The sequence below is a fragment of the Corvus hawaiiensis genome, chromosome 6 (assembly GCF_020740725.1).
Source record: "Corvus hawaiiensis isolate bCorHaw1 chromosome 6, bCorHaw1.pri.cur, whole genome shotgun sequence".
NCBI classification, from domain to species: domain Eukaryota; kingdom Metazoa; phylum Chordata; class Aves; order Passeriformes; family Corvidae; genus Corvus; species Corvus hawaiiensis.
The window spans coordinates 55,629,131-55,654,325 of NC_063218.1; the positions used below are offsets into that span (position 1 = coordinate 55,629,131).

The 25,195-nt window shown below is 45.0% G+C and overlaps 1 protein-coding gene across 2 annotated transcripts in view; it reads left to right on the plus strand.

Moving 5' to 3' along the window:
* The first annotated feature begins 1,436 nt into the window (after positions 1–1,436).
* TEAD1 (TEA domain transcription factor 1) overlaps positions 1,437–25,195 on the plus strand; it is a 100,912-nt gene continuing 77,153 nt past the window's right edge. For both annotated transcript variants that reach the window (XM_048305753.1, XM_048305754.1), the window contains exon 1: positions 1,437–1,684. In XM_048305753.1, the coding sequence (XP_048161710.1) occupies positions 1,537–1,684 (148 nt within the window). In that variant the 5' untranslated portion in view covers positions 1,437–1,536. The remainder of the gene's footprint in view (positions 1,685–25,195) is intronic.

Below are 25,195 nucleotides of genomic sequence, written 5' to 3' on the forward strand. Positions count from 1 at the left end.
CTCTGGTTTTTTTCAAGACACCGTGGCCTCCGAGGGACCGGACTGTCAGGTTTTGGTTATCTCTAGCGGTTGGTTGGCTGGGGAGCTCGGGTGAGGGCTGCTGTAAATATTTCCTCTTTCGGGGAGCTCTCCAGACCAAAGGTGTTTTGTCAGAGGTGTCATGGCCTTCCACGTACACCCTCCCCTTCTTTCTCCGTGGGGTGAATGCTGTTCTGTTGCTTTTCACCTGTTGTTTTGCCACGTCCTGAGACCCCAGTGAGAGGCGTATCAGCAGGAGGATGGAGGTGTGCGCAAGGGGAAGCCCCTCTCTTCTGCCCCAGCAGAATAAAAATGTTATACTTTAGAGGTTTTGAGTGTTTATCCAGGAAACTGGATTTTAACTGTGTTTGCAGCGCATGCATGCATGTTTGAACACTCCTATCCACTTAGATCAGTCAGAGTCACCAAACATCTTCTTTTTTCAAAATAAAACTGCATTATGCCTAGACATGTTGAGCCAAATCTGTTCCTGGTGTTATTTCACTGACTTCCCAAAGAATTACAGCAGAGGTGAACGTGGTCTGGTATAGCAGCTTTTTTGCCTGGAGCAAGTCTTTATAGCAGAGTTGTATTTCTCTCAAAAATATAAAAGGAACACTGACAGATCTGCAGCTCTGCTAGTGTGAGCAGGTGCAGCTATATTAAATTATTTCTTATTAAATTGATTCAGCAACTTGAAGCTTGTAATTTTTGTTCTGCTCTGGTTCTGTGACAGAGACCTTTTAAGTCAGGCAAAGCATGTATGTTCTCTTGTAATTCCTTGCTCTGGTATTATCATTTTAAAGATTTCTTTTTGTATGTAGCTTGGATTCTGATTGTATTATTTATTTGGGTAAGATCTGAAAATTACAGCCTTTTCCAGTTAATTACATTGAGCTGTGGCATCACTGGTATAATTCCATTAAATCCAGTGACATCCGGATGAATGTGAACAATAGTTTTTGCTTTTGTTTTTAGGTTCAAATGGTTTTAGGCTCTGGTGGTCACTGTGGCATAAATTGGTGTGCTTCCCTTCCAGCCAGTGGAAGTACACTGATTTCCCCCTGCCTGAGGATCTGGCTTGTTATTTTAAGGGTGCCAGTCTTCAGCCAGATGAAATGTGGCTGGAGAGTTTTCCCCCACTTTGACTATTTGTGAAAAATAATCTGATTCTCTATGCCCTCGTGTAATTGCACACAGAAAATGTGATAGAGTTCCTCTTCTGACAGCCTTATTGCTCCACCTCTGCTCATTTGAGGTAGAATGCTTCTCAATTTTTCACTTTTCCTGGGTGCTTCCTGTGCTCACGTTACTGCTCAGCTGCTGTTAACTTAGCATCAGAAGTAGGCAGAAATGTTTGCCTGGAGTTCCATGCCTTTAATGCCTTTTGGGGTTGGTTGTTTGTGTTGCAGGTTTATTCCCTTGAAGACTCCAGGCTTAGGCTTGGAGACCCCAGCCATCACCATTGAGCCCAGCAGCTGGAGCGGCAGCGAGAGTCCTGCCGAAGATATTGAAAGAATGAGTGATTCTGCAGATAAACCTATTGACAATGATGCAGAAGGTGTCTGGAGCCCTGACATTGAACAGAGCTTTCAGGAGGCTCTAGCTATCTATCCACCATGTGGGAGGAGGAAAATCATCTTATCAGATGAAGGCAAAATGTATGGTAAGTGGTACACATTTAGCCTTTGGAAATAATTGTTCCAAGATGAGAACTGTAGAGCCCAGCTTGTTTCTACACAATATTCCTGGTTCTGATTTTGGTACTTTTGGAGTAAATTGTGAAGAAATATGTGAAGCTGAGAGAGCTCAGCTGAGCTGATGTGGTGTTCAGGACTGTCCAAGCCAGTTCCTTCACTGCCGGCACTAGGAAACAGTACTGATACAGAATTTTATTAGTTACCTTATTATATAATTGCCTTTGACAAATTCTATGCTGTGGCTAAATGCGAATATTTAAAAGAAGCATTTAAATGTGTCACTCCTCAGGCATTAAAAAAATAGGCATTTTTCTTTATTTTTCACGGAACGGTGAAGACAGGGAAATGGGAAGCGCAGTCTGCATGGTGGTGTGGCAGATTAAGCGACACTGAACTGAAAAGAGATAAAGTTCTTGTTGCATTCAGGAGTCTCTCCATGAAAGAGGCAAGTTAGGGGTGCTTTTGTGTCTTTTCTTTTTCTCTCTCTCTCTCGTTTTTTTCCCGCCCTTCCCTCCGTGCGAGCTGCTCTAAATCAGATGACGCGCTGCCAGCATTCCATAAACACGCGCTCTGCGGAAGGGTACTGACATCTCCATGTGCTGCGCGGGGCTGTGCAGCTCTCGTCCCGCTGCTCTGAGCTCTCTCTCGCTCCGTTCCTTTCTCGTTTCCACTTTCCAAGCTCCTCCCTGGGGCCGGCAGAGCCCTTACCCGTGTGTCCGTGTGCCCCTTTGCACCTGCCGGGGCGATGGGTGGCAGCGCCCGGGGATGGGTGGCAGTGCCCCGGGGTGGGTGGCAGGGCCCGGGGATGGGTGGCAGTGACCCGGGGGTGAGTGGCCGTACCCCGGGGTGGGTGGCAGTGACCCGGGGTGGGTGTCAGTGCCCGGGGATGGGTGGCCGTGCCCCGAGGTGGGTGGCAGTGCCCCGGGATGGGTGGCAGCGCCCGGGGATGGGTGGCCGTACCCCGGGGTGGGTGGCAGCGCCCGGGGATGGGTGGCAGCGCCCGGGGATGGGTGGCCGTACCCCGGGGTGAGTGGCCGTACCCCGGGGTGGGTGGCAGCGCCCGGGGATGGGTGGCAGTGCCCCGGGGTGGGTGTCAGTGCCCGGGGATGGGTGGCCGTGCCCCGGGGTGGGTGGCAGCGCCCGGGGATGGGTGGCCGTACCCCGGGGTGGGTGGCCGTACCCCGGGGATGGGTGGCCGTACCCCGGGGTGGGTGGCCGTACCCCGGGGTGGGTGGCAGTGACCCGGGGGTGAGTGGCCGTACCCCGGGGTGGGTGGCAGTGCCCCGGGGTGGGTGGCAGTGACCCGGAGGTGAGTGGCCGTACCCCGGGGATGGGTGGCAGTGCCCCGGGGTGGGTGGCAGTGCCCCGGGGTGGGTGGCAGCGCCCGGGGATGGGTGGCCGTGCCCCGGGGTGGGTGTCAGTGCCCCGGGGTGGGTGGCAGTGCCCCGGGGTGGGTGGCAGTGACCCGGGGGTGAGTGGCCGTACCCCGGGGTGGGTGTCAGTGCCCCGGGGTGGGTGGCAGCGCCCGGGGGTGGGTGGCAGTGCCCCGGGGTGGGTGGCAGCGCCCGGGGATGGGTGGCCGTACCCCGGGGTGGGTGGCAGCGCCCGGGGATGGGTGGCCGTGCCCCGGGGTGGGTGTCAGTGCCCGGGGATGGGTGGCCGTGCCCCGGGGTGGGTGGCAGCGCCCGGGGATGGGTGGCAGCGCCCGGGGATGGGTGGCCGTACCCTGGGGTGGGTGGCCGTACCCCGGGGATGGGTGGCAGCGCCCGGGGATGGGTGGCAGTGACCCGGGGGTGAGTGGCCGTACCCCGGGGTGGGTGTCAGTGCCCGGGGATGGGTGGCCGTGCCCCGGGGATGGGTGGCAGCGCCCGGGGATGGGTGGCCGTACCCCGGGGTGGGTGGCCGTACCCCGGGGATGGGTGGCCGTACCCCGGGGTGGGTGGCCGTACCCCGGGATGGGTGGCCGTACCCCGGGGTGGGTGGCAGTGCCCCGGGGATGCTCCCCCGTCCCTCGCCGCTACCTGGCGGGGCAGAGGGGGCCGGCCCCGAGCAGATGGTGCTGCAGCTGCCACCAGCTGTGCCCCGCCCGAGGTCACGGGCACTGCCGGGTGACCCGGCCCCCTCCGCAGCTGCCGTGTCACCCCCGCGGCCACACCGAACGTCCTGTCTGGGAAGGAAGAGTCGGGATGAGGCATCTCAGCTGCCCTCGGCAGAAAGTTGTCGGGGCCGGGTTTCCTGCCTGGGTTTGTTTTTTCCCCCTCCTCCTTCTCCCGCACTCCCCTTCTCCCCCTGCCCCAGGGAGTATAATCTCTCCTGTCCTCTCCTTCTCGCCCGTTTCCGCCTGTTTTGATTGCTTCTCGGTGCTGTTATTTTCCTTTGGAAAGGGCAGATGATTTGCCTAATTAGAAGGTTGTGCGCCTTCTAGGAGTACATAAGCATGTATATACAAACAAGCTTATTGTGTAGTTATGCTCTAAAGCCTTACTTAGGCTTGAACAGCTCACCAGCCAAAATAAGGCTGGCTGCATTTTTTTTTTTTAAGTCGGGATCCCTACAACCACACTAGTTACTCCTGAAATCTGCTTTTTGGTGTTTTGAAGCATTTTTGGTGCCATTGTATAAATAAATAACATATTTATCCATGCATTGTGACAATCACTGATTTCATTTAATGGTTCCTAACCCTAAATGTTGACATTTGTTAAATGATATATGTATAAAACCATTTGTGCATATCTAACTGCTGATTAATACTGGTAGCTAGTAATACCATAAGCACAGGCACATCTCATATTTATGCTAATCCTAAATCAAATATAGTTAATTTTCAATCAAAAAATGAGCTATGCGTGCTTGATGCTGAAAACTTCACTTAAAGTGTTGCCCTGATAGAGTAGAAAAAAATTAGGAAGTGCAGGGTACTGTTTGAGCAGAATTTACATCCTGACTTTGCAGTGGATAAACTCATGTTTTCATTCTTCAAACTGAGTGACTGCTTTGTAGTGTTTGAGGATTTATTGAAACCATGTTAGGTTTCTGAGGACTTTCTAATAGAGTCTTATGGCCCTGAGAGCATAATTGTTCTCCAAGGATTTTGAAATCAAAACAGTGTAAGTGTTTTACATTCTGTGTGGCATAATGAAAATAATTTAATGCCTTTTAGTGGCATACCAAGTTTATTTCACTTACAAGAGAGACATTGCAATATGGCTAAGCTTCCATAGTGTTGGGGGATATTGTAATGTGTCAGTAATTCATGAACCATGTAAGATGAAAGGTCAAGAGAGCACCATTTCATTTTCTAACTGAAATTACCTTTAGATATAGGCACCAGAACAAATCTGATCTTTATGGAGGCAAATATAATGATCACTTTGTGTGGATTAAGTTAAGCAATTGTAGTTTTTGATCCTTGGAGGGAGACTTTGAGAAGAGCAGAGATTTTGCTTGAAGAAATATTTTAAGTCTCTGCCTTTGATTTAATGAGAACTTTGCAACATTCATGTAAGCAAGCAGCCAGAGTTTCTTCACTCTTCTTTGTGGTGGTCTAAAAATCATCCTTAAATTGGCGTTCCTAAGAGGTCTGTGTTCAGCCTCCTGGTCAGCTGGCTCCAGGGGACCTGGAGAATTGCTCAAGGAGGACTGAGGGGACTGGGATCTGTGGGTGAGGGGTGGCCGAGTGGCGCCTGCCCGCAGTGCCACCTGGGTGAGAGAAGGGTGGCTCGTGATGGGAGAGCTGTGCCAGTGGTACTGAGGGACATCCGTGACCTCTCTGGGCAGCCTGAATCACTTCAGCTCTTCCTCTACAGCTGAGACCTCGGATAAAGGAGGGAAGAGAAGGGGAGGGTGTTTTCTTCTCCCCTTGCCTTCCCAAAAATGTGAGTTAAGTTAAGTTAAGTTAAGGCACAAGAGGATGATGAGAACAAAAGACTTTTGATCCTATCCCCACAGAAGAGGGTTGCAGGGGCCCCTGGCTGGGGAGAGGAAAGGGGATGTCCTAACATTTTTTTTCTTGCCTTGGGGCATCCTCAGGCTGTAGACAAAACTGTGACCTGTGCAAGACCAGGAGCATTTCAGGCTGCTGCTGACCCAGGGTTATGGCTCCTTGAAGAAACCCTCAGAAAACAAAATGAAAGCTTAATGAAAATCTTTTTTATAAATTCATAGGAAGTGATTGGGTAAGAAGCAAAGATGCTTGTTTTGGTTTGGATGGGCAAATTCCAGAAACTAGTTTTGAAATTCTTGAGAGAAAGGGCATACACAGTAAGGCCAAGGGGCCCCTGATAAGTTTCCTGCAGGAAAGCTCTATCCATCACTCCTTTTCCCTTTCCTTTGTGAGCGAGTTTGTGAAGGTCTTACAGTGTTGGTTTTGCTCCTTGTACAGTATTGACTGAAAGTAAATAAAATCTAAAAAATGTGAGGAGGGTATAACTGTGGAGGCTTGAAGGAGGATAGAGGAACACATCTATAAATTGATGCTCACACTCTTTGTGGAAGCAGTCAAGCGTAGGCCACGGAGGAAAGACTTGAGTTGTTAGACCCATTTTCATTTGTCTTCCCAAGGCATTGGTAAGACTTTTTTCATCTGTACTGCCTCAAAAGAAGTATTGATTAAACACAAACATCATCCTCTGGTACAAAGTAGGACAGCCTATAGTTTGCCTTCCCTCTCAGAGTTCCATCTGATGAATTTCCGTGTCCATGTTTTTGCAGCTCATAGTAAAACTCCAGCCCATTAGAGGGCATTGGCTGTCCTGTATTTGTACTTTGTTCCGATTGTTGGTCTTTTGCTGCTGGCAGTTTAGTAACTTGTAGCAATCCCTGTGAACTCACTTACTGGCAAGATATTTGCCTGTGCTTGTCTTTGCTCCTGGGAGAGTGTTTTGGAAAAGATTACAAGAATGAAAGCTGCTGTGAAATAATGCAGCCCTACTTTTATCCCTGGTGTAACACTGAAGTCACTGGAGTTACCACGGGATTGGACTTGGCTCTGTGTGCACGTTTTCTTTCTTTTTTTCTTTTTTTTTTTTTAAATTTAGCTACAGCAAGATGTGGCTTTAGTGGACCTCTAGGGACAATGCCAAAGTGCCATTAACCTGCTAGCAAGTGGAATATGCCTGCAGACGTTGTTATCAGCCCTGCTAAATTAGCCTCAAGGTAGCAAAGGTGGATTTTGCCTTTAAGACAAGAAAATAATTTGATATTAATTTTTGAGACATGTAAACAGCTCTTCAATTATGAGTTTGCATCGGAGGTATTTATCTCTGCAATAAAACTGCTTAAAAGTATGTAGTGATTATTAAAAGGGAGTTTTTTAGCATGTTTAGTAGTTTTACAGAGAAGAATGAGTACTAATTAATGCTAGAAATTGCATAGCAGCCTTTCAGAACTGTGTATGCTTATTAGGTTATACATAAAATCTCTTGGCATGCACTGTAAAGGGAAAATGATACTTTCAGAAAAATTTCTGCTCAGATAATAGAATTTTTTGCATGATGAGTAATAACAGTCTTCATTTCCAAAGCACCTTCTGTAAATTGGGTATTAAAATTGAACTTTGAACTAGAACATTGACAAAAGAAATCCTATTCTGTAGGCTTGCCTGATTCTGTAGCTAACTGCTATTATTTGGTGTTTTCCTGGGTTTCTATTAGGAAAGTGTGAGCTAAATAGCTTTATGAAGAGTACAGTAACATGTTACAAATTATTTTTACCGTCGCTTTTAATTTTAAAAGTTCCATGAAAGTTACTGCTTCCATAAAGACATTGTTACCTTGTAAAGTTTCCACAGTATTAAAGATATTTGAATGCGAATAAGGTATTGGGAGTGATGAAATACCAGATGTGAAGGATCAGGTTTCGTGTTTATTCATCTGTTCCTGCAATCATTGTGCAAAGATACGCTCTTGTTTTTTTTTTTTTTTTTTTCCTTTTTTGTTCTCTCAGCAACATGCACCAAATGAATGCAATGGAGATGGGACTCCTATTCTGAAAGCCACTAGTTGGGTTTCTTAGGCTGCAAACAAATCTGTCTAGAAACACTCTGGCAGTGCTGGGCCTGCTCAGTGTGTCACACCCGCGCCGAGCCCTCAGCCAGCAGGGAAGGGCAGGAAGGGCCAGAGATACGATGTCTGCTTGGGAAGTTTCTGCTGAAATCGCTTGGGTTGTGAGCAAATCTGCCTGAGATTGTTTCTGCAATGTGGGGATGTTCTTGCAACATCAGCAGGCCGTGCTTGCAGGAAGGCAAGATCTGGTTTTGTGAGCTGAGCAACAGGCCCTGCTGTCGGTGGAAATGAGGGGTTGTTGGGCTTCCTGGTCCTTGAAGATTTCTGAAATGTGGGGGAACAGGGTTTAATCTTTCTCCTTGGGCTTTCAAGGGTAAATTGTCAATGCTTTGAGATAAAGTGACAGAGTCTTCGTAAGACAGAGAATTTTTTATCTCTCTGTTTTTTTTTTTTTTACCTCTGCCATAACCTGCTATCCTAAAGAGAAAACCCCAGTGGGACAGTGAGAGTTGTGTGTGATAAGGGTATCAACTCCTACTTGGGGAGCAGGCAGAGGAGAGCAGGCTGTGGTAAGCACCACACCTGAAAGCGTCAGTAATGCTGTGGAAGGTACATGGCACAGCGATCTGGTGTTCCACTGGCTGTGTTGGGTTAGGAGTGTGACGTGTTCCAAACGAAATGGGAAAATATACTAGAAAGTTTGGCTGACAAATTATGCATCAGAAAGAGCAGGACATCCTTTGAAAGTGATTTTTAGCACTTGGGCTTTGTCCTCTCTCTACTAAACATGTTCTCTTCAGTCACCCATGTAAAGGGGAACTTGTAGAAAGCTCCTTATAGCCTGTTCATGGGAAGGACAGCAGTATGGCTGCTGCCCCTGTCTCCCAGTGTTCAGTAGGCACTGCATGGAGGAGGTACTGGCAACATCAGTTCTTTCCTGGAACTAAGTGGAAGCTACCAGGACAGGTTCAGATCAGGCATTTTTCTACTTCAGAATTATTTAGTGGCTATTCCTATTCAAACAGCTATAGTAAACAGAGCAAGAGAGTGTCTTTCCTTTATGACATTGTTCTTCTGGTAATAACGTTGTTTAGGACTGACACACGTTAGTCTGAGAGCACTGAAGTGATGCAACCTCACTGGAACATCCAGGATACATTTAGGTGGTTGTCTAGTGTCATTTCTATTATCTTGTTTTTCTTCCAGCACTGGTTTCTCAGGATGAACTTGTGATCCTGTAATTGCAGAAGGCAGAGTTTTGCAGCTTTAAGAAATAGTTGTCGTGCTAGGAGGTAGTTAAAACAGCCTTGATCAGGCTGATGTAGTGTGTTAGTTGGTTGCACAGCACTGAGAGATTGAGATAATTGAAAACCCTGCATGTAGATAGCATGAAAAGAAATTGACTTGTTTATTCGATCTCATTCCTTGTAGAACTGGGATTGCTCCTAGGGCAAACACCTTCTGGTTCAGGCAACCTGGGGACAATTGAGTTGGACAAGTAAAGCCCACTTGGGGGTTGTTATGGGCTGTAAGGTTTGAATTCCTCTTCATGGTGTGATAACAAATAGCACTGTTGGGAACAAGGAGCAGTGGGAACACAAAGAAATTTTACAGCATCTTTGGTTTTCTGAGGACATGCAGTCTCCTGAGAAGTAGGTTTGTGTCCCACCCCACACCTCACAGGGGTGACCCTGGGCTAACTGTTGGAGAGTAAGTGCTGTGGTGCTTGTGACATGAGCCTTACACAATTCCCTGAGGGCCTGCTATTCAAAATTAATATGTATCTTATCTGAGTCTTATGGGGATTTCCTAACAGATGCATGAAGGACTTTTTTTCTTTTTTTCTTTTTTTTTTTTTTTTGTGGTGCCCTTGAGATGTTGCATTAATACCATTGTATGAATATTTTCCTGTCCTACAGACAATTTCATGTGGGGCACTTGGTCTGGAACATCAGAGAAAAATACTTCAGGGTCTGGGCTTCCAGATGATTCAAGTCTGGAATTTGAGTTTAAGAAATTAGACACTAATGGATTAACAGTTTACAGACTTTCAGTAGAAGTAATGGTTCAGTTAGTAGAAAAAGGCTCCTCTGCAGTTTTTCTGGTTTTCTTCTAGGCATACAAAGTGTTTACATTGTTTGATTAAGGAACATGTTTTTTAAGCAAAAATAATACGAACTGAGGACATGAATGTGCTAATTCCACTTCATGAATGCTCTTTTAAATGCAGAGAAGTGCTATGGCTTGTTAAATCTAATGTAAAGGGGACAGCAGTGCATCCCAAATTCACGAGGGAATTGGAACCCTGAGAAGGCACTGCATGCTGTGGGAGTTGCTGGGATGTCAGTCAAACACCATTACAATTTTACCTACAGGGTACTCAGGCACTGTTAATAGAAATTGTGATCAACACACACCTTCTCTGGGGTGAGAAGTCAGCATCGCTATCACGACTGCTTAATTACAGCCTTCCCACAACAGCCATCTCCAACTAGGTCAAGCCTCCTGAGGATTTTCTGGATGCAGGTAGATTTCGTGCTTATACTGAGATCTCCTTTCTGTCTTGAAGGGGGCAGTAAGCTTGCCAGAGGTTACCAGGTGTATAGGCCTTCAAAAAAGATCGCGTCATCAACCCAGTTCCTTGTTTGGTTGCCCTTCTTGGAGGAGGGGGTACACAGGGGACTCAGCAGCCAGGGATGGATTTGGCTTGGGCTGAATCTTGGTTTGTCTGTAGGCAACTGTATCACCCTTGATGCCTGACAGTTTTGGGGACAGCAGCACAGAAAACATGCCTGGAGGTGTTTGGGAGCATATTCCAGTAATCTGTGTGGAAGTAGGTGAGGCAGAGTATGCCAAGTTTTCAGATAACAAAGAAAATGCTTTTTCAGTTTGCCTAATCATTGCAGCAGAGCTAAAACATCTGAAGTTTATTTGCCTGAAGCTGCTTCACTTTTTCTTACTTCTACTTTAACATCAACTGGTGTTTGGTTAGCATGGAAAGGAAAAGGATTAATTAAATAAAAATCACAGTTGAAATTGCTTTTTCTGTCATTCTAGCAATGCAGGTGTGTAGGGAACACAGACGAGAAAAGCATCTAGAGCCACTGGGATTCAGCACCAGTTTTACCCCTAAACTAGCAGGTAACACTGCTGTCTTTGGCATTGAGAAAAGGAAAATGTTAGCCCAACTGGGTCCCAGTTTCAGGGGCTTGGGGACGGCAGGCTGGGTATAGTTGACAACTAATAATTTCCCATAGTGAAAGTAGTCTTTGGATCACTTTAGCAGGTGCCTTCATGTGGCCTGGTAACTTCAGCATTTAATTCTTTGAACAAGAATTGCATTTTCATTTCTTTAGTTCTTCCTTGGATTGACTGTCAGCAATAAACCTTTTAGTACAATTAATGGTGAAAGAAGTGTTTACTAATAGCTATATAAAAATACATGCACATACATATATGTGCAAATAGGTTTGTGTGTGTGAATAAAATCTGTTCCCTTTCAGCCAATTAAAATGTATTTAGGAGTCCTCAGCCAGGAGGTTTATACACAAGGAATTGGCTACCTCTTGGCTGGGACCTTGCTTTGGCAACTGAAAGCAACCTCCCGTGAGAGCACTCTGCAAAGAAATAGTATGATTCATATTTGTAGCTGTTATTAGGTAGGCATGTAGGCATATATTTAGGTAGGTGAGGTATGCAGGCATATATTGTGTGTTACATATTTGGACTGCACAGGGTATTTTTAGCTGCAGGAGGCCCAATCACCAGAGGCTGGGCGCGTGCTGAGGAGAATTGCTGTAAGGGATAGCGCACGCAGGAGCCGCCCGCAGAATTTTCCATCCTGCCAGGCAGCGAAAAAAGGCCTCTGCAGCTACATAGCTGGGTGGCCAGAGGAGTGCCATTAACAGGTGGGACAGTTCAGAAAGCCCTTTGGCCTGGCTGCCCCGAAGGCTCTTGATCTCTCTCAGCCCCTATTTGGGAGCAGTTGTCCCAGGTTCCAGCCTCCCACTGACCCCTGTGACTGTGACACACGCAGAGCTGGTGGGGACGGCGTGGAATCTGGCATGTGAGGTTAGCAAAGTGGGAAATAATAGGAAAGATGCATTAGGGCTGGAAATACTGAGCAAAAATTAAAATGAGGTAAAATAGCCATTAAAAACCCAATTCTATTAAAATTACGAGACAGGAAATTTTACAAGCTGCCCTTGCCCAATGAAGAAAAGCAGCCTGGAGGGACCAAATAACTTGTCTGATGTCATCAAGAGTTTTATAGCAGAGCTGGGAATTGAGCCCTCTTCCCCCCAGTGCCATCTAAGCTCTAATGCTGAAGGGGCTCCTTTCACAGCTTATCCAGTGACCCTTGGGGGAGCTTAGGGCAACTGTGGCAATTCCATGTTCCTGCACCACATCCTGTGTGCAGGGAGAGGCAGCTGCATCTCCTGGAAAGTACAATCTCTGCATAATGTGACCACAGGATGTCTTGCTCCTCTAATAAGGGAGTTGACTAAATGCCATTTTATTGTTATTAGACATTTGCTTAATATAGTAGTTCCTTGAAACCAAACAAGAAAAGGTCCTCGAGGTGCTGTATACTGTGCACAAATAATGGAGAGCCACAAGATTTATATGGAGGAGAGAGAAAGTGGATGGGAAACTGAGGCAATATTTAGCCCCATATTGATGCTCCATAAGATGATGTGGCAGAATAACAGAATAAGAGAGAGGCTGCTGAAAATAAGATGATTTAATTTGTTCATAACATCATTATTCAAGGAACAAAAAAGTATGTAGCCTTATCCAAAGAAGTAATCTAAGAGGTCTTTACCGTGTGCCAAACTAAAATTCTGCTATTTAATTACCGATTTAGAAAATATCTTGGGCTCAATTTCCTCCTCAGTTACACTGTTATAAATCTAATGGAATTGTTAAAGATTTATGGCAGTATAACTGAAGGCAGAATTAGGTCCCTTATGTTTAAAACTTAGTTTGCCACAGAAGTAATAATTCCTGTTTTCTAGGCAAGAGTTTAAGAATTTTGCAGACCTCTGTTTCTGTAAAAGAAATATGAACTACAGTAGTGTGGGTGAGTGATTAATGCTGGAGGGGATGTCTAGGGGCAATCAGAATTGGCTGGTGTGGAAAATCCATGTGCAATTCAGATTTAGGGTCTGTTTGCAGATGCCTCATAATTTAAAATGTCAAAAAAACCCCAAACCTTAGGCCTTCATGTAGTAAATTAATACACTGCGTGTTCAGTGTGCAGCGGGCTTTGCTGAGGTAATACCCTCATATGAGGTGTGAACTCATCCCATTCCCCTTAGTAAGGACTTAACTTCAAAATTGATTGTGACCCTTTACATCCTGACAGTATCTAAATCATGTAAAAAAAAAAGTTCCCAGGTTTTTTTTTTTTTAATTTAAATCATGTGTTTAATGGCTTAAAAAGGAAAAACACTGGCTTATTTATTCAGACCTAAAGAAATCTTACGTTAGTGCAGATCTATTTTATCCATTGGCTTTTCATCTCTAAAGGAAGGGTCTTTTTAATGGGCTCTTTACTGTTTTTCTCAGCTTCCACTTAGGAAAAGAGCTCAACTTTGAAGGTTTTCAGCAGTGAGTTAGGATGTGCCTGTCTCCTGTACGGAGGTGCCTGGTCTAGCCCGAGCACAGCGTGGGCAGCCCTCGCCCACCGAACAGGCTGAGCAGGTCTGGGGAAGCCCTGGCCCTTCCCCGGGGCTGCAGGGGGATGCTGTGAGCAGGGGCAGTTTCCCCAGGAACACACTTTGTGAGCTGGAAATATGCTGCTCTGGGATTTATGGCACTTCTGACAAGTTTATGCTTTTCCTAGAGTGCTGTAGGCCTACAGTGCATTGTAGAAATCATAACAAAACTATACCAAAATATGATCCCTTTAAAATAATATAATTCAGTATCTGTTCAGAATAGCCAGTTTTAATTTAAATACAGTATTTAGGTCCAAGGTACGTTTTTAGGAACTTCATTTAGGAATGAATTGAAGAGTTAGTTATTCCAACTTTGCTCCCAATTTCTCTACTTCCTCTTCCTCAGTGGTGCAGGGGGATGAGGTGTGAGGGTTATGATCAGTTTATCACACACTGTTGCTGCTGCTCCTTCCTCCTCAGGGGGAGGGCTCCTCATACTCTTCCCCTGCTTCAGTGTGGGGTCACTCCCATGGGACACAATTCTCCATTAACTTCTCCAGCATGTCCCTTCCATAGGGTTCAGTCCTTCAGGAACAGGCTGCTCCAGCATGGGGGTCACAAGTCCTGCCCATGAACCTACTCCAGCGTGGGCTTCTCCTGGGGTCACAGCCCCTTTCAGGCATCCACCTGCTCAATATCCACCCTCATGGTGGATCTCAGCATCCCTGTGATCTCCCTGTGCTCAGGGGCTCAGCCGCCTCACCCTGGGCTGCCCCATGGGCTGCAGGGGAATCTCAGCCCCAGTGCCCGGAGCACCTCCTGTTTCCCCTGCACTGACCTGGGTGTCTGCAGGGCTGTTCCTCTCGCACATCCTCACTCCTCTCTTTGGCTACAGCTGCCCAGGCTTTTCCCTCCTGTTATCTCAGGAGCAGTAGCACTGTCACTGATGGGCTCGGCCTCAGCCAGCGTCGGGTCTGTTTGGAGCTGGCTGGCTTTGGATCTGTCGGATATGAGGGAAGTTCCTGGCAGCTACTCACAGAAGCCACCCCTGTAGCCTCTCACTGCCAAAACCTGGCCATGCAAACCCAGTACTCTGTGAAAACAGTAGCTCTGAGTGAACATAAAAAGTTCAATGTTTAGTACAGTCCTGACTTGATGCATTGATTCATGATACCTGTGGCTTTTAAATATGGGTTTTGTTTGTTTTTTAAATACTGATAAGTCATTAACTACCTAAAAATTAGTTGAAATTTAAAGGAATAAACCCCCCTGTTGTCACTGATGTATTTTGCAACCTAAGCAAAGGCTCAGGTATTCCAGATATGATAGATGTGCAGATTGCATAAGACATTATGCATTGCTCACTCTAAGATACAGAGTCCTGTCTGCCCTTAAACCCTTTGTTCTCTTGGCTGAATGCAGTTAATTAGCAACCGTCTCCATAGCAACTGCCTCATAGTACAAAAACATTGTCTCGTTTTTGCAGTTTAGCTTATCACACTGTTTACCTGAAGGGCTTTTCACTGCGTTGAGTCTCATTTGAGTTGGCTACATGCCTGCTCACGGAAGTGAATTGTCAAGATAGAAAAACACCATGGCAGCAAGATGCTGAACAGGGCCCTGTGTGTGGAACCAAAAACATTTAAAAAGTCCTGTGGAAACAAAAGTTGAAGTTTGCAATGATTTAAGTCCAGTTTTAAGGCATGTGACTTGCCAGGAATATAGTGGATTTTAAAATACTGCTGTACTTCTGGGCCCGTTTTACGGACTGCCTTACGCGGTGCTCCCTTGCCTGTAACTTACTCTCAAACCCATGACCCTCACAGGCACAGACCTTCGTCCACGGCCATCAGGAAACTTGCCTCCCTCCAAACCTGGGCTCTTCCAGGCAGCTCCAGCTTGTTCTTTAAGATTATGCTGCTGCATAGTCAGCTGTTTCCATCATTGCAATCCTATCCATTTTCTTTTATATTAGTATGATTTCAAGGGAAATCTGTGGGCGTTGCTTCCATATGATAAATTAGTTAGGGAGGGAAGGGGAAGAGCTGTTGTGGTCATATAATACACTGGAGATTTAGATTTATTCATGTCAGCCATCACAGTGGTGTTAAAATACCTGCTGTGTACTCATATGACTCAGGCAGTTACAATAGGCTTGGATTTGTGCTAGTACGACTTTGTTGGTGTAGGATGACATATTTAAATCATGTTTGAACTTTAGACAGAGGTGTGTCTACATATTCACACACCTCTGTAGAGGCTTACTGGAAGGTGTGAGTGTGTCATAGAAATGACAGTGAAATTTAACTGGTATCTCAATCCAGCATTTGTGTCTGGCTTGACACCAGGATGGTACTGCATGAGAGGCCATGTGAGAAGAACTGTTTTCTTGCTTATTAATGCTTGATTTGTTGTGGTTTGTTTGTCTTTTCTTTCTTTGTTGGCAGGAGAGTGGATGAGAGGCTGATCTAGACTGGGGCAATTCTCATTTTTTCCTAGGCAGACCAGAAACCAGAACTGGTCATTCAGCCACGCCACCATGCACTGGTCTCCCTTCCCTTTTCCAGTGACAGTTTCAGCTGGCAGAGGTCATTTTCCCTTTTAGCCCCAGATGGCATGAGGGGCTGCTGCACCTTGATAAAAAGGCTACATTCAATATGATGTGTTTGAAACAGTCTCTCCACAGATATGAGAAGGTGTTTTGGGCTCTCTCAGGATAAAAAGCAGGAAGCGTGCAAATGCTGCCAGTACTGCTGGTGTAGTCCATTATTCCTATAGAGCTTCTGGCTCATGGAGGGTTATTCTCTGTTCATGTTAAATGTCCTGCTCAAACTATTCCACATTCACCATCACTGTTAGTAGTACTTGAATTATAGCAGTGCTTAAAGTCTGCAGGCAGGATAAAGGCTCCATTGTAGTAGGTCTTGCGCTCACAAGATGAGACAATCCCTGCTCCGGCTCTGCTTTAAGACCAATAGCATGAGGGGGTTTATCATAGGAATAGCAGAGAGGGAGAGAAAATGCTACAAACGATAGGAGACCCATGGTTATGTGGAGTAACTGCTCATTTATGTATCTCGGGGACTTTGGATGATGTTTGTTACCCTTGGAGCTGTAGAGTTGAAGGTAAATAAGATGCTTTTGTTTTTCGCAGAGGGTGGTTGCTGCTGCTCGTCTCCACAGCCAGCACCACGGCCACAGGGCACTGTGAGGGAGCAGGAGGGCTTGGGACAGGAAGGGGAGCTGGGTAGAGCAACTTGTGGAGATGCCAGACCAAAGGGTGGGTGAGGTTTGCTGCTGAAGTGGGGGAAAAAATTCAGTGTGATAAATGGCCTCAGTGTTTATCCAGAGCAAGCTGCCTGCACGTTCAGGCTGCCACATGGAGTTACACAGGCTCTCCCATGCCATCCCTCTTGGTCACTGACATGGTTGAATCAACAGATGCTTGAAGTCAATCCCCCACTTCCTCCAAGTGTGTCAGATTGTTTGCTTACATTCACAGATCCTCCACAAACTCTCTTTGTATGGAAACCACAGAGAGTGTCCAAACTGTCAGGGTATTTTCCAGCTTTTAAAAAGGCGCTTAGCATTGTCAGCACCTTTGAATTCACATCTCAGTTCTCCTGAAGCCAGACTTACTAGATACCCTTAGGGGTCGAGGAATGGAAAACTCTAATGGCCTGAAAAAGCCTGCTAGAACTTGACGTTATTTAATTAGCTTAAAGTAGAGCTTGGCAGATGGCAAAACAGTGGAAAAGACCTCCCTTTATAAAAATATGGGCCACATCCTCAGCTTGTATAAACTGGCTGAGCTCCACTGAAATAGATGTTCAGCTTCTGTCAATTAGCAGGGAAGAGAAAAACTTCTGAAAACAGGAAAAACAGCTGTAAGACCACAGAAATATCAGTGGGGTTCAGGTACAGAAGTTGTTTTTAACGCTTTAAAAACTGATCCACTTCCAAAGCAACTGGATCTTTTACAGTCTTGTTTTTGTTGATGTGCAATTCAGAGAAATAATTTGGCTTGCTTTTCCAAAGCTGCATTAAGTCTGCACATCTTGCAGCAGTGGGACATACTCTGTGCTGGTTTCTGCAAGTCATTCACTTATGAAAGTGAGACATCAATAATTCATTCTAGTAAAGCCAGTCTCTAGAGTTGTGGAAATTCATCTATTATGTGACAACCCTAACCAACTTTAAGTTTTTTCGATGCACAGGACTTTGATTGAAAGTTGTGAGCTCACCTCAATCTTTTCCAGTGAAAATTCTTGCTCAGATGAAATCTCCCATATGTTTAAAAGCTGTTGCATTCTTACATTTTGATGTTTCCCATTAATTGCTTGGATTTTTTTTTTTGGTTTTAATTGGAAACACGAAAACAAAGCCTGAACACCAAAGCTGACTGCTCACTTGTCCCATTTCATGGTATCAACCTGACAGATTCATTAAATCTGTAAAAGAATCAGGTCAGAATCGGAAGTGAATTGAACTTGCTGAAAGCAATGCAGTGTTCACAATCTGCTTTCAGTCTGGCTTTTCTGTACCTGCTCATTTCTCTTCATATTAAACCATCTGTGTAATTTAAGGAGCTACTGCAGGTTAACCCCATACTATAGAGTATTGTGAGGCTTCAGAGTTCACTGGCTCCAAGCTCCAGATTAGATGCAGAAATAAAAGCAGCAAGAAGGAAAGCTAACTTTAAATACCGCAGTGAGAGGGATTTGAGATATTGTTACAGGTTGCTAAACTTGGGCCATGCAAGCAGTTGTGAAGTCACGTTTCTGGAGCGGGCGCTGAGCTATGCACGGGGCAGCCTGTCCCTGCTCCCACCCACCGAGGCACGTGGTGATTTAGGCAGCAGAAGGAGGAGAAAGTGGGAGAGAAATTGTGTCTGGTGGTGCGGCACAGCCGGCCATCCCTGTGTGGGTGCAGCCAGGTCAGGCGGCGCTCCGGTCTGCGGAGCCGGGTGGCTGCCTTCTTAATTGTTTTCTATTTATTTATGATTTATTTAATGATTTCATGTAACCATGTGACATTTCATAAATTCTTCACATTCCATAAATCATGTGATTTGTGGTCAGTTACGATTTCTGTTGCTTTTGATGCTGCCACCTGCAGCGATCATTGCTGCTGGGAGCCTGGCTTTCACTGGGGGCACCCGGGCACCCCATCCCAGCACCTCCTCTCCAGTTCCCAGCAGGAGTGGGGCCTTGCTGCCCTGCAATGGTGACTGAGGCCCCAGCCACTCCCGAAATCGCTGCCCCCTCCCACCTTACGGACCACCTTTAAGTTATTTTCTCAGCAGTGGATATGCACAAGGTGTGCTGTGGGCAGTCTGATTGTCAGGAGCTGTGACAAGTGTCCAGACCTCAGGCAGAGGGTTGGAATGGATGGCCATGGGTGGTAACTTTACAGCCTGTGTTGGCATTTAACCAAGCAAGGAGCATTTCTCAGGCAGACCTGAGAGGGAAAGGTAGGGTACCCCTCTTCTCACATGCTGGAGGCAGAAGTCACTAGGAGCAGAATCCAGCTCTGTGCCTCTAGTGGGCTAAGCTGGCTTCTTCCATTTTTCCCCTCAAGGAAGATTCATATATCCCTATTAATAAATTACAAACCATAGTAAATGACTTGAGAGCACTATTTAGTGGCTCTAGGGCTCTGCTGTTTATGAAACCATCCATTAAAATAATGTATTTTGCTTGTGTATGCTTGGAGTTAGGGAAGGTTTGATGAGAGTCTGAGAGCTGGCATGTGTGCAAGCTAGGGAACAGGCACATGACGTTTTTGTGATAAGAGTAGTATGACAGCTTGGCCTATAGCATGCCTGTTATTGAAACATCGAAATGACCTGAGAATTCATGGTTAAATGAGTAGACTTCCAGTGCTGTGTGTAATTCCAAGTCTTATTATTTTTGCAGCACTAGACTTCATAATATGCAGTGCAAAATACTTTCAATTGTCAAATTGCTTGTGAGAATTGGAGGCTGTACTGGACAATCGAATGAATTGATGGGCTGGCTACCACTGGCAAAGCTTGATTTCTAAGGTTGTGTAGATTAAACTATAAAAGATAACCTAAGGTCATAGATATAAAGCCTAATAAGAGCTTTCCTTCTAGAAAATTGTCCTACAGGCTGTTAAGAAGAATGGTGCTGAAATACAGAACAAAACTCTCTGGACAAAAATGTAATAGCAGGTTACACATGAAAAGCCAGATTCACCTGTGCAGCTCCCCAGAGTTTCTTCAGCAGAGATGAGGTGAAGCTCTGGCCAGAAAAGCAGCTCCTCTGGGAAATTGCATCATGAAAAATCTGGCCCATAGCCACTGGAGTCGGGAGAGTGCTGACAAGGGTTTTTTTGCATATACTCTTACTGTTCTGCTTTGGCAAGTCACAAGCCAGGATTTCACGTTGTCCTGAAAACTGTGAGGGTGGTTTATTTTATTGCACGTATAGAATATTAGTAAAAGACCACTCTCAGGCAAGACTGTGTGGCCATGGAAGGCTGAACTGAGCTGATGGGTTATTTGCAATGGCATTCTGTCCAAATTAGCTTTGTGGGTATGAGGGCACTGTATGCATAAGCCCTCTCTGCACAATTCAAATCAGCATTTGAGTTTGATTTTTGACACAGTGATCCTGTGTCTGGGTAGCTGCTGCTCTGCTGGAGGTCCCTTCTGGAGGTCACCTCTGTCACGCGTGCTTTAGCCGGAATACCCTGGAGAACCCACATGAAATCAGGAACCTGTTGAAAAGGGAGGCTCAAATTAATTTATTCTTGCCAAAGAAGTAACTGTTTAATACAGGGGTTCACAATTCTGTGCAGGGCTCTGACATGCTGCCTTAAAAATGAAGCCACTGTGCCTAATACAGAGGGAGTGTGTGTGTGTGTGTGTGTGTGTGTGTGCCCGAGCACTCTGTGTGTGTTTGAACATAATGGGGTTTATTAGGAGCTCTGGGAGGAATCAGCCAGGAAGAGGCATGTGACTAGTGAGTTTATTTTACAGCATCACCCTCCTGGTTCAGAAACTTAAGATACTGAGGCTGTGGTGGAAGCTGAAGTGCTGTGGTGTGGTGGGACAAAAAATGGATCCCTGGATCTGTGAATGGGCTGAGCTTGGGACAAGAGGAACTGGTGCCCAGGGGGGTACATGAAAGCCCAGGGAGAGAGACAGGGTTTTTTTGTCTGAGTTTCCTGCCCTCATGTCTCACTTAGAGGCAAATTCAAGCCTGTGTGTAGAAACAGAGAAATAAAAAAATAGGGAACTGGAGGAGGAAATGTCATGGATTTTGACTTTGGTTCTGTGCTGTAAGCAGAAGACAGGGAGTGAAATGGCCATGAGAGAAATGTTTTTGGAGCTTAAGCAATGGAAGTTTGGTGCTAGGGTTCTTGACTCCAGGTTGATACTAAACAGACAGAGGGAAGATGTCCATAACACAGAGTTGCTAGGTAAGGAAACGTATGAGTATTTTTAAGCAGTGGAGTTCTTCATATATAAAAACTAAGGTATAATCAGATTTTTCATGTGCTGTATTTCTCAACACTTTAGATCACAGTTAATATTTGCAATAACAGCTAGATTCAGACCACAAAGGCAATATATATATACATAAAATTGCTTAATTCTAGACCTCTAAATCCATTAACAGGCAAGGAGTAAAAAGGACCTGCCTGACAAAGATTGTCACAGCGTTGCTGTGCCACCTCAGTAACCTGAGCTTTACAAGCAACTGCTGCATACAAGGTAGCTGAGGTCATTTCACATCCCAAAAGCCAGCCAGAAAACCTCCAAGCAACTAATGCTAGACCTGTTCTTGCATACTTTGCTGACCTGCACTCATCAAAACTAACCACTGTTGGTGAGCTCATGGTTTCACTGAAATCTGCCGACTTCAGAGGAGATTTCTTGTGTATGTGAGAAAACTGAGTGATGTTTGGTGTGTGCTTGGAGGGTGGCACAAGATGGGGGCTTGTTTCTGTAGCTGAGTTTAGTGGAAACTCATCAGTGTCTTTGGTGGCACATGAGCTTCTCCAGCTCCTCCTGACCCCACTCAAATCAGTGCAAAAACTCTGGACACCGGAGGGTGTAAAGGGTGGTCCTCATAGCAAGCTTTTGAAAACTTACAGTACTGTATTCTTTAGCTTATTTGTGTTAAGGTCGCGTGTAAGAAATGCTGAGTAGAGCTGAAAGCTCAGCAGAGTTTGCCACCCAAGTCTGGATGGTAAATCCACCTGAATTGTCTTGCTCCAGCCCCTGCTCAGGCCAGGCTCCCCTTTCATGGGAGCTGCAGAAGGACTGACACAAACAAAGGACCTTTTGCTCATCTTGGGAAAGGAAAGCAAGACACTTTATGAAAGCTGAAATGTTTGCTTTAAAGATAAATTAGTTTACATAATTACTTTGTTGCACAGGTGGGTTTTTCTTTGAATGCCTCCACTTTCTGTAATTATGCCTCTGAAGTTCAGTCAAGTTACTTTTGAATAGCTGCTCCCCGAAGAAAGTCTGTGGCTGCCAGTGATGTTGATGAGGTAAAGTGTTCTATCACTTCGCACATTTTTATTAAGCAGTGGGTTGAAAGGCAGCATAATTGGAAAGCCCTGTCATATCTTTGAGAAATGCTTTCTAACATTGCTGTGTTTTGCCCAGCTATGACAGAACCCATTAGAATGACATCTATTTCAGCTGTCGCCCGTTTGGATCTGCGTGCGCTCCAGGAAAAAGGAGAGTTTCCTCTCCTCCAGGAAAAGGCTGCAGGAGGGGAAGACCCTCCACTGTAGGCTTTGGGTGCTGGGCCACACATGGCAGATCCTGACAGGATTTTTCTGCCTTGTTTTCAGTGTAGGCTTTTTTATTCTATAGCCGTGGTGGGAGTAGGAGGCCCTGCCAATTGGTGTATTTCTTCATTTATTTATTCTTTTTTTAATCTAGCACAGTGAGGTTCTGCTCTTGGATTTGAAATGGGGGTGCTACTTAATATAAATAATAATCAGATAGGTGTTTAACAGGTTTCTCAATGCTAACATTCAGCTTAATGCAGCGCTTTTCATGAATCATTTCCGCAGCTCCTCTTCCAAGGAGAATTTCTGTAGCAGGTTTCTTTTGGCAAATATAGAGGCTGACTGAATTTAAGTGTGGGAATTATTTGAAAGTATAGTGCCAGCTGCAAGACCCTATTGTGTAAAAATTATAATGGGTAGTTAAAAGAACATTATTTTCATCTCAAAATTATTAATTTTAAAACTCCTAATAGTATATATTTTTCACTTTTGGGGGAAGTCAGACAGAAACCCCACAGCTTCTCCCCTGTGCAGTCAATTTCTTATGGTAAAGAGCTTTTCACATGAGTAGAAACAAATTTGGGTACACTTACAAATAAAACCAGGGTAAGTCTAAAAAGACTAATCATCAGAAACTGGATTTAATAAATGAAAATGGTTGGTTAAAAATTAAAATGGATTTTGTCCCTTTAATTATAAGCAAAAAGTACAGTGTGAAATGCCATTGTAACTGGAGTTGACAGTAAATTCAGCTCTGGATCAGACCTCACATGGCTTGAAGTAAAACAGAGATATTACTCTGACTAATTTTGCATTGTAATAATTATTTAATGCTTACAATGAAGCCTTGTCCTTAGGGTTTTGTGCTTTAGCTGTTTCGTACCCACGCCTTGTAGTTATTAAGTACAGACAAAGCTGCCATTTTTTCCAAATGGCATAATGTATATCAGTGTGTGTCAATGAAAAACATCAGAAATAGACATTTTCTGGTAGAATACATTAACTGTATGAAATCTGGAACAGTTTATCCAGCTTTGGAAGTTTCTTTATGCAGTGCACAAGCCATAAATAGAGTTCTGTAAGTACAAATGGCTGTCATTTCTAAAATTTACAGATCTTCATTTCTAAAGAAGTAGAATTTGCTCCATTTGTGTTCCGTCATATGCTTTTGGTTAATTCCAAGCTTCTTCTCATAATAATGAGCTAATTTCACCCTATTGCTCAGGAAGTATTTGTAATGATTGTCTTGGTTTTATTAAACTACTGAAAATGCATACATTTTGCATTTCAGTACAAAAGAGTTTTCTTGATTCTGTCATGTTTGGTTTTAGCCACCTTTTACAAGTCTGTAATGAACAGCTTAATGCAGTATTGAAATAGAATTTTGAGTGTTTGGGGTGAGGGTTTTTTATGTCAGGACCGCAGGATTAGACCTAAACACCGTGGTGTGTCCTGGAGATTGTGTAACAGGATAAGTAGCAAGTCTGGTCACAATAAATGTGTGAAAATTCAGAAGTCTTGATGCTCAAGGCAGGCATTGATGGTACAATTGAAGTTCTCTGGGCCCTAACTGGGGGCCTGAACGTTTGATGGACAAGCTCATTTTGATCAGAATAATTCCATTTGAGGTCAGAATCATTCCTTCATGAGGGTGGGAGGAGGCACGTGGGAGCTTCACAGTAATAATGCAGGGAAAATCATATGCCCACGTGAAATAGCATCATGGGCTGTTTCTTGCCCTTGGGCAGTAAGTCCTTACCCTTGGAAAAGAGCCAGATGCTCACATCATGTAAATCAGCGTGATTTTCACTGGCATGCATGAGTGCGTGCCCACTTACACCACAGGAGGATGTAAGTTGGTGGTGGTTTTTTTTTTTCTGAAGCTCCTTCTAGTTGTGTTTCTTGAATATCATCTAAGAGCTGACCCTGTCAAATACTGCATTGAATATCAAAAGGCTCCTCCATCTCAGAGGGCAGCTGGGAGAGTCAACAAGGGTAGTTAGGCGGTTGTGAGACCCATGTGTGGATGTGATTTGGACATGCAGAACAAATACTTATGACCTTTCCGGTACTAACTTCTTGCAATTAGGAAAGCTCTCTGACTCAGGAAGTTTAGCACTGTGTTTGGTCAATATTTAATAGTTATGAATGAATTATAAATGGTCAAGCAAAAGTAGAATTAATTTGAGGAGAATCTCCTTTCACAAATATATGTTAGGTGGCACTAATATGAAAAAAAAACCCAAAAACATCTCACAGCCTGCCAGTGATTTATTTGTTTCTCTAGCATTAGTATTAAAACTAACTCAGTGAACTGGGTTGAAAGAGGAAAATCCCCAGATGTTATTTTAAAATGCCAGTTCTAAGATCATATATGCGACACGTTTTTAGGAAGTTCACAAAAGAAATCTAAGCATTGACCTCTTCCTTGGGGGTTACCCATCTATGTGTTCTGTTTAAAATGTTCCCATGTACTCATCCCACGCTCACCAATTTTAATGCAATGTTACTGTGGAGGTGAGTCCTTAAATTTAACTGTTCAATTTTCGGGTCAGATTGGGTATCCTTACCCAATTATAAGGGCCCTGTAATACTTTTCTGCTCAAGAAACTCCTAATAGGAGTGGCTGCTCTGACAGATTGTCATTAATCTGTCAATAATGAGATTTTTCCCTGTTATGCTTAGCTGTAAGCTCTTTGGGGAAAGGATCATCTCTGTGCCCTGTGCTTAGCACAGTGGGGCTCTGCTCTGAGGTGGGGCCGCGCGCTCCCTCTCCCATCCGCACTGCTCCCGCAAATAATCGTGCTTGATGTGAAGTAAGATGAGGGGAATTCTTTGTGTAGGAAGATCATTCTTTAAAGCCCAGACAGCCAGCCAAAATGCTGGATTGTTTTGCTCCTGGGGGGGACTGGTCATTTTCCCTGCTGAGGTGCTGCAGGCCGGCGGCACAGAGGGGCGCGGACAGCAGCGCTGGGAGCGGGGCTATTTCCAGGGCCAGGGTGGCGTTGGTTGACTCTCCTTCTCTCCCCAG